Source organism: Lepidochelys olivacea, assembly GCF_965140295.1.
Source record: "Lepidochelys olivacea isolate rLepOli2 genome assembly, chromosome: 7".
In the NCBI taxonomy this organism is placed as follows: Eukaryota; Metazoa; Chordata; order Testudines; family Cheloniidae; genus Lepidochelys; species Lepidochelys olivacea.
This window is the reverse complement of record NC_140417.1, coordinates 100,725,487-100,735,486: the sequence shown is the minus strand read 5'-3', so window position 1 is coordinate 100,735,486 and position 10,000 is coordinate 100,725,487. Positions and strand designations below refer to the sequence as shown.

Genomic DNA, 10,000 nt, shown 5'->3' with positions numbered 1-10,000 from the left:
ACTGGAGTTAAGAGTGCTCAGCATTTCCAAAAATCAGTCTCAGAATCTATTGTAACCCTTCATTATATCAGAGTGTGTTTTGGCTCATTGCTATTGTTTTACAGGAGTGTATTCTTTCAGTCAGCTGATTGCTACAATTGCTTTTTAGATGTAGAATTTTAAAGTAGACAAGAATGATGGACCAAATCCTGATCGCCTTTGAATAGTCCAGCTAACTTCAGTAAAAGGAGTGATGCAAGATTTGGCCCAATGTCTTTAACATTTAAATAAAACAAATCAACTATGATATTCCACAAAGCAGCTATTGGTTAATGGACTTTATGTAAATTTTTCATAGTATATAAAAATGGCCTTTATTTTTCTAACTGTGATATTTTCTGCTTAGAGTCAAATACTTTTTATACAGCTTACAAAAATAAATACTTGTATTTTGCTAGGATCATAATAGCTCATTAGAAGAGGCTGAATTTGGACCTAGACTAAAACCTAACACCACAGGGCTGAGCATGCTTACTTGAACCTATAATGTTGCTAGTTCTCTCTCTCTAGGGAAGTAAAGGACTAGGGGAGAGGATTCAACCTTCTTAATTGTGAACCTCATTAGTGATGGTTGCTAGGCAAAATACACACCTACCTTCAGTGCATATGAAAGAGATAAACAATACGTCATAGACTATAATGACTCTTGTGCTCAGGGCGACCTTTAATTATTATATTTTGTTCTCTTATACCTTAGTTATTAATGCAGAAAAACAAATTAGGTTTTTTGTGGACCACAGCAGATTCATAAATTGTTTTCCATTTTTTGATGTCTAAATCATATTTCATTCCGATAATCATTGCTTGCTTCATTCATTTTTCTGTGTGTGCATCTGTATGTATTATGTGGAACATAAACACATAACCTTAATATATGAGAATTGTTATAACAGCAGCTTAGCATTGCCAGTTGTTACTTTAAATGATTTAATTGTACAGTTGTAAAGGGCATGATCCTGCTGACACATGCATATTTGTAACTGTTCACCTGAGTAGTCCCACTGAAGTCAATGTGTTTGCAGGATCAGCCCCACAGTCTGTACTGCAGTGTAAAAAAAAGCATGTTTTTGGAAAGTTTTAATCTTCAAGCAATTCAAAATATATTTGATAATTAACCATTTTATTGTATAAGAAAGTGCATTACTTAATAGTAATTATCCATGTTTGTGTGAGGGGATGTTATGGTGCATATAAAGTGACACTTGTGTATAGATATATCTTTTGGTCATTTACTTTATGTGAGAGTGTTTGTATGTGTATGGATGTGCAAGAATCAGAAGTTGATGGGCCGCAAAAATAAAGTATTTCAGAGTTTAGGAATTGTTGGGGACACTTTCCACTGTTCTTTTCCCCACAAATTACTTTCTTTTAGCAGATCAGGCAAGAAGTTAATCAACTTGAATCAGTTAGAAGAAAAACATTTTATGCTGTTTTTCTCATACAAAAATTCTACTGCTTTCATCTGTAGCAGTAGGGCCCAGCAACAGGAAATTGACCTCACAGTAAATTCCTTACAGATTTGATCATGTTTTTACCATCCATTTAAACTTGCATACATAACCTGAGACTGTACCTCTGGATCGAGGATTATGACAAGCCAAAATAAAATCAAATAAAATTAAACAGCAAGAAAAAGCTGCAAGCAAAACAAGGCTTTTAAACAAACAAACAAAAAAGAATAAAAGGGGATGAAAAATTGGTTGTGACTGCAGAACTTTATGGACTAAATAAAGGAAAGGAAGTCAGAAGCAAATACAGGAGGGCTGTATTTTGTTTGACATGGAGTCAGAAATACTAATGGGCTGTTTGATCAGCGTGAAGAGAGAAGAAATCATGTAAAAGTAAATGTAGTAGTGTATCAACATAAAATATGGTGCAAAAAAGCATTGCAAATAAAAAAAGACATGTAAATGTGTGCCTACCATTTTCCAGATAAGAAGGGGCCGTACCTTCTGAGGGGTCAAGGCGGCGAGCCCGCCTTCCATGTTTGGAATTGTTGTGTACAAACATGTTGTCTGAGACAGCCAGAACGTGGCCATCCACATTGACTGTTGTTGATACGACAACCTGAAAAAGAAAACAAATACATTTTAAAAATCTGCAGCTTTTTAAGTCCATTACTTTCTGCTTTAAATATATATATTCATAGTTAACTTTTTTTTTGTGACTAACACTGCTGAATTTTTAAATCTCAATTGTTTCTCTTCAAAACCTGCTACACTAATTAGAGTTTAATCTCCTATTATCCTAACAAATGAATTCAATTCAGGGAAATATTCTTCTAGCCATTAGTTTCAGAATCACCCCTCTAGCCACTCATTTTAAAAGCTGCTGTTTTGATTGATCTGTTGATATATTGATTAGATAGTTTATCTAATTAAAAATTGTTCACTTGAGACTGTCTCCAAATGAAGGGTTCTGAGGATTCCAAATCAGAAAAAAAAATGCTTAATAAATCAGAAACCCTTGTAACTCCCCATTTCTCTTCAGTAAATGATCTCCAGGTCAGTTTTACAATTACATTTAATGTCTGATAATGAACTTTTTTGCATCTGAAAAGACTGAGTTGAATATGAATAGTGAAAGTGTTTTCAATCCATGAAAAGTATCCCTTCTCAAGTTCATTTGGATGGTGATTGACCCTGGTATGTCAATGGAATTTCCTCCTTTATTTTTGAGTGAAAGGCTCCTATTCTTGTGTCCAGGTTCAGAGTCCGGCCATAGAAGAGATGATGGATAGGGTCTTCTTTGGCTTCCAGCTGCTTCTTAGTAGAAATTGGAAAAGGAACATAAGCAAAATGCACAACCTTGCTGACAAAAACACCTACACAATCGATTTGTGAAATTCATCCCAAAATGATACTCCAAAATACACAAGTGAAAGAGGAAACAGAAGGGTTTGATTGAATGTTTGAGTGTGTGTGTTTGTGATGTGGCTCCATAGGTTGATTTTCTTTCCAAAATACTTTGAATACCTCAGATATAAGTTTAAGTTTAATTTCAGTTTTCCACCATGGTCATTGTGGGTTGGGATCCAGATTTTCTGATTGAAGTAATCACTGTAGTATTTTCAGTATAGTTAAGATTAGAAGAGTTCTCTGAAACAATGGCAGAGTTAGGTCAATATTAGCCATACCTCATCCAACCATAGTAGTGATGATGGTAAAAACTAGTACACAAACTTGCCAGACTTTTACTTTTTGTTCAGTTTGCTTTGGATGTAAAATCCCAGTGAAAAATGACATTCAGAATACTTACAGTCCATATATACAGATATATAATGAATGAAAAATCAAGAGAGTAAGAACTACACTGTAACTCCTTCTCCTTTTGCACATAGTGGGTGCAAGGCATCTGATCTAAATTCTTTTCTGTTTTTGTGTTTTGGAGGCAGCCATTTGTATCAACCTTCGGACCAGCCTGAGGGTAGTTCTGTAGAAGTATTCTGTGCTTCTCCATGCACTCTCCTCCACAGACGCAGACTGTATCACCGCTCCTCAACATCCATTGTGGGGAGTCCTGAAACTGTACCTTAACACAGGTATCCTATGTTGCAGTCCTATTGCCATGTCACTGGGCTATTTGCTTTTCACTTTTAATGAGCTAAGTGCAACTTAAAGAAATAACCTGCAGATCATGCAAAGCAGATAAAATGTGATTCTCAGCAAAGAATAATTTTTATTTGTTTTTTAGATTCCTAGGCCATGATATACTGAAAGACAGGGGAAGGTGTATATAAAAAAAAAGACAACTATCTTTGTTCTGTCATCTATATATAGGTCAGTCACCAAGGGAAAATAATGTAGTTCAGCAAAAGAAAGTAGACATACTATGTTGTTTTATTGGCTCATTCCTGCCGGGCACCTAAAGAAAGGTGCTGAGATAGTGAAACCGGTTGAAAATATTGTTCAAGACTTGACATTCTGTTAAGTCCAGTTAAACCTTCTGAGAGGCAGGGAGATTAACTAAAGAGACCCAGGGAAGTCTTTTTAGTGACTACTGGCTCCTTTGTCAACCACAAGATCACTCATGACTGATGCTTCATTTAGTCATCGGTGAGACAAAGAGGACATTTCCACTCATTCCAGGTTTGACCTTGTGCTCTGTTCAGATGGATCAATATCACCAATGCCCTGTGAAGCTGAGATTCATGAAAAATGGAAGTTTGGCTGGATTGTTTTGAAGAAATATTTTTTTTCCAGCTACAGATCTTTACTGTTGGCTGGCTCAAGCATTCTGGCTTCACCAGTAGGTTGACTGTGTGTGAAAACAGATGTCACATGCCTTCCTATAAGCCTTAACCACAAGTTGTGCTTCTCAGAAAAAGTTTTGAACATCTCAATGCCTACGTTATTAATTCCAAGTCTGAATAATGTTGAAAGTAATTTGAAGTAAAAATCATGTATTTCTTAATAACCATTTCCAAACAGCCAAAATTTGGGGGAAATTATTTTCAGCAACTGTCCAGTCAGATACCCTTCTGTACTGGTTATGATTCACCACAGGATATTTCAATGGCTGTAGGGAGAAAGTCAAGTATTAAAATAATTTGGTTCTAAAACAGTTGGAAGAAAAATATGTGGGTTGTACCACAACTATCAGACTTATATCTGAATGTGAAAACTAGAACGCTGATCCAAAATTCATTGAATTCCATGGCTGCTTTTCTAATAGCTAATACTAAGTTGGTGCTACTCATCATATATGTGTAAAAACTTTTCTACTGCTCTTAGCAACCCAATAACACAGTAAAGATTTTAATATGAGAAAAAACTACAGCAATATTTTCACTGGTGATTCCCACTTGCTTCAGAACACTCCATCATGGTCTGCTCGTGAACTTGACAACTCCTACGAACATGCATTTAAATTAGGCAACTATTTTAAAAAGCTTTATGTATCATTTTTAAAAGGTATACCGTTCTGAAACTAACTGTATTAAATAAAAAAGACAACACTCTTTCAGAAAAAAAAATATAATGGTAAGTTATTTGGAATTTATGAATGAATCTTGAATATATCCTTATTTCTTTTTTAAAAATCTGTACCTGGAATCTTCGCATATCTCGTGGGTTGCCTGCATTCTTCAAACAGTTCTGATTGCACTTGAGGAAAAACTTTAGAAAGAATCTATAAAAATACAAAATTGAAGTTTGTTAGGAATATCAAAAGAGAAAAATGTGTAATAAATTCATTTTAAATACGTAAACCTTACAGAATATTGGGTATGACATCTTACTTTCTTATTGGTTACTGTACTGGTCTTTAAGTACTAGAAAAGATCACTGCTGTAATCAAAACACCATATCCATGGCAACATGCGCTTCAATTTTTACATCTTCAACACTTGAAAATGTAATGACTGTAGGCCAGATCCTCAGGAACTGTAAATCAATTGACTTCTATGATTCAATCACATCAATGATGGTGATTTACACTAGCTGAGGATCTGCCCCCCCCCTTTTCTTTTTCTGAATGTGTTTTATGTTTTCACAGTTTATATTAGCACTAGTTGGAAATTTCCTATCAATTATGATGAGTCTCTTTAAGGACTCTTGGCTTTGCCTCTGGTTGAAGACTCCTCCAGCTGCTCAAAAGAGGTATGATCCAGCTCCCATTGACTTCAGTTGGATTTACATTGGGCTTAAATGTCAGGAAAAATCATTCTCATTGGTCATTATTGTTAAAGTATAATGGAACACTGAGTATTAAGGCCTGCACTCTGGTCACTATAATGATCTTAAAACTGTAAAAAAGAGTGACCATGCCCAGGGCAATATGTAGTTCAGCTTCTAAACTATTCAGCATATTAAAAGATAATTATGTAGGGTTAAACTGTGCCATTTAGCCACTTTCCTGCACTGAGGGCTGTATACAGCAGCAATGCTCAGGGGGAACTCTGAGAGGTAAAATGTTTCCTAGGGCAAACGATTGTATGGAAAGGTGGGAAAAGAGGAAACAAACAATTTGTGGCATCCTTATAATGAAGCAAGCATATACCCTCATTCCACCTCCATGTAGTTTTTGGGGCAGCAAAGTTATGGTTCTACCAACTTCACTTCCTTCCTTCTTTTCAGCAAGTTGCTCTGGGAAGCAGGTAGCTGCTTTGGAGCAGCTCCCGCATAGACCTCACTCAGGCAGTGCAAGGTGAGGGAAAAGCCCCTCCCTAGTACAGAGGCTTAAAGGCTAATCACAACCTAGCCCTTACTATTTTCTTTGCATTGTGATATTTTCATAGTTTATAACAGCAAAACATTTTCTCTGGTGGTCAAGTAAACACATTTTTAATATTGAGCTGAACAGGATCTTTAGGAATTTTATTCAGAATACAACAAATTATTATTTATTAATGTTACTCTTAATTATAAAGTATCCATCACCACAGTACCTGGATACTCTTTAGAAAAATGTTCATGTGCAAGTAATATCCCTGATAAGAGCTTCGCTCTCCACTCTTTCCTCCTTTAGAACTTCAAACCCAAAGGGTCAGACTCCAGTTGATAAAACATGTACCTGCAGGCGTCCCATTGTCATATCATGTGTGAACCCCTGGGTAGTGGCAATGGCTGGATGGGAGAACCCTAAGGAATACTCAGGTACTGTAGAAAGGGTGTTGGTAATTCAGTAGTTAGAACTCTTGCCTCTTGAACAAAAGCCCCAGTATGTTGTTAGTGGGCACTGTACTGCTGAAGAAGCCATCTCTCTGATGAGACATATGAATGGAATAATCTCTAGAGCTGGCTAGCAAAGTTTCAACAGTAATGGGAATTTTGACATTAAATGGAAGACAAATTTTGCTAAGTCCCATCTCCCTCCATTTTCCAGTCTGCTCTAGCACTGATTCCTTGTACTCACTAAAGATTCCATGTTACTGAAGGAGTGTTACACCTCTTTTCCCAGCCAAATTTCAGGAGGTGTAACTACATCGTGCCTAAATCAATCCCTGATGCAATTTCAATTGGCTATGGTATTCTTCACTTCCCCTCCTGAATTCTTGTGTAGTGTTGTTGTGATCAACTGCTGGCTTTCACCCCAGAGGTGGCTACATTTCAGTGGTGGTTGATATGATCTCTATGGTCTAGCTTCTCAGCTGAACTCAATATTTGCTGGGCACAGGTGTGTGTGGGGGGGGAAGCTATAATGAATGGCTACAGTTCCCTGAGCGTGAATCTGGCTGCATGTAGGGCTGGTCTAAAGTACTCTGGCTGACTATGGTACCCAGGGGCCAGAGAACAGTCAGAGTATAATAGTACTCTGGCCACATCCCTATCCCCCCTTCCATGTCCCCTACTCTATGGGCAGCTGTGTGGAGTGGCATAGGATCCAGTAAAACTGGCTACACCTCAGCTAGGCATGCCCCACATTGGGAAAATTAATGTCTAGGGCAGTGGTTTGTAATCTGTGGTTTGCGGACCCCTGGAAAATAAAGTTTCAGATTCCAGAAAAGACATTCTGTTTTTCTGGTCAATCAAAAATATGTCAATACCCCCACCTATAAGTCAAAACCCAGAAGTGTTGTCATTACCATAGAAGCACACAGTTTAGCACCTTTCTCATGCTGTGCCAAATACAGGGCTGAACATGTGCAACATTTATAGTTGAATTCTGTACAGTCAGTTTTCAGTCTAAGGCTTCTATGGTAGGGTTTTGCAGACCACAGGTTGAATTTCCAAAGAGGTCCACGCCTGTATTTGAAATTTTTTAAATGTCTGCAAATGAAAAAAAGGTTGAAAACAACTGGTCTATGGAGATGTCAGCTTCCCAGCCTCTTAGTGCCACAAAGGAGTTGGACTGACAAGGAGAATCTGATCCTGTTTTCCAATGTCAAATGGCTGTTGTGAGGCTTATTGAATTAAAGTTTGTAAATTACTTTGAAATCCTCAGTTGAAAGGTGCTCCAAAAGTGCAAAGTATTATATTATTATTAATAATAATAATAATTACATGTGCATTTTTTACACTGAAGAATTGTTTCTATGGGGAACCCATATACATCTAAAAAAGTATATTAAGCAATCTTTTACTAAACAAATGAATCAGATATTTACTCAGTGGTTTGGGTAGAAAGCCAAGTTTGCCTGAACCATAAACATTCAAGTCCACCCGAACAAACCTGGAATGCTGAGCTAAATTCAGAAGAAACAGCACTGGGATGCAATATAACCAATGTTTGTATCTCAGCTTTATGGTGGGACTGCATGACCCAAATGACAGGTTGTAACTGTAGCTCAGAGGAGCCCTGGGAGCTCAGGTGGCATAAGAGAAGAACTTCAAGGGAAAGTGACACAAGGAGAAGAAAAACCCTGTTCCCAGGGTGGCCATTCCCATAGCTCAATGCAGAGGAGAAAGCTGACTACTTTCCCTTGCTGTCCAACAAGAATCCTGCATCCTAGCAGGCAGTCCCAAGAGCAGAGAGGATAGAGCTGGCTGCTTTTCCACGGAAAAAGCCTTATACTATTGGGTACCCAATCCTGGAATTGGGTTCATGGTAAGATAGTTTTTCAAACTTTGTTGCTATCAGTGGAACAAGAACATGGACTTCTCTGGGTTTGTTTGTCCCTGCGTTGTATTCTGCAATTTATGTAATTTATGCACACACATTACACATTCGAGTGTATTTAATCTCTTGGAATATCCTTCCTAAACATCCTCAGTTGGAAACTGATCCTAAAAAAAATATTGAAGTAAGGAAAAACAGTATTTCTTGGTGATTTCCCCTTTCTTTGATTTTCTTCCTACTGCTAAAGAAAGGGCTGATACCCTCTTAATTAAAATGTATTACCTACCATAAGGCTTCACTATTTTAAGATAAAATTTACATCTTTTATTAACTCACCTCACCTATACACTTCGCTCACAATGCCTCTTAACACCCATCTGCCATCAGCATACAGTAAGTCACTTGATATTCCACCCACCAATTTTTCCTAACAACCACTGTGCAATTAAACTCAACACGTTCTGTTGCGAGGTAAATTAGGCACACCTGCGGCCAGACTTCATTTGAACTGCATCAGAAAAGGACCTAACAAGGTGAGAGCATACCACAAAGTTATAGTCCTGTCAAGCAATTAGGTTTTCACTTCTGGGACATCCACACAGTGCAATTATGCTACACATTACAACCTGGCTAATCTTCTGAACAAATGTCATGTCTCAGAGAAGCTAGTAAAAGCAGTTCATCTGCAAATGTGTCTGCTCTTAAGCCTCCACCTTATGCACATAACAATCTACAGGAGCTTTTTTTCCCTTGTGATATAAAAAATTTCTTTTCCATAGGACATTTTTAAAACACTGTAAATGCCTTTTCATCCTTTTTACCTATTTTTTAAACCTATATCAGAATAGCTGTTGAAGAAAATTTACTAGTTAGAGTTTTGTACTTGAATTTTAACAATGGGTGAGCTAGCAAACGTTTAGCATTACTAGCATAACTGGTGGCTTTGGTCTGGTTCGACTCAAACCAATTTGTGGCTAAAAGTAATGTTCACTGTGGAAAGTTGTATTAGCATTATTCCTTGGAACCATCGTTCTTAAAAGTATATCTCTGATAATTTGTAAGGACAAACTGGGAAACCTTACTCTGCAAAGAGTCCTCAATGTGCTCTAATTTTATAGTATTTGTACTTAAAACATTGGGCATGGTTGTTTGGGGAAACAAGTGTATCTATAACCAAAGACAGCAGTGACAATATATAACCAGTAAGGTCATGGTTATGCAAATCAACTTAAGTGTAACGATAAATAACCTCAATGCTCTTAATAAAATATGACTTTTCTAACATAAGGTCTTAAAAGATGGAGGGCAGGTTGTTTGTTCCAACAGTTTTGTTTCACTTTGTATCTTTGTTTCAGGTAGACATTTGGATCAAGTATTCAATTAAGCCTACAGATAATATATTACTATACTACCAAATGAATAATTGCTAACATGACCAAATCCTGCTCTAATTTTGTGAGGC

At 37.1% G+C, this 10,000-nt stretch overlaps 1 protein-coding gene across 5 annotated transcripts in view; it reads right to left on the bottom strand.

The window, feature by feature from the left end:
• EBF3 (EBF transcription factor 3) overlaps positions 1-10,000 on the bottom strand; it is a 129,122-nt gene that overhangs the window by 39,712 nt on the left and 79,410 nt on the right. For 3 of the 5 annotated variants that reach the window (XM_084635620.1, XM_084635622.1, XM_084635624.1), the window contains exons 7-8: positions 5,088-5,169; positions 1,962-2,106 (exon numbers count right to left, since the gene is read on the bottom strand). In XM_084635620.1, coding sequence (XP_084491746.1) covers positions 1,962-2,106; positions 5,088-5,169 — 227 coding nt within the window. The remainder of the gene's footprint in view (positions 1-1,961; positions 2,107-5,087; positions 5,170-10,000) is intronic. The other 2 variants (XM_084635621.1, XM_084635623.1) reach the window with 1 other exon arrangement.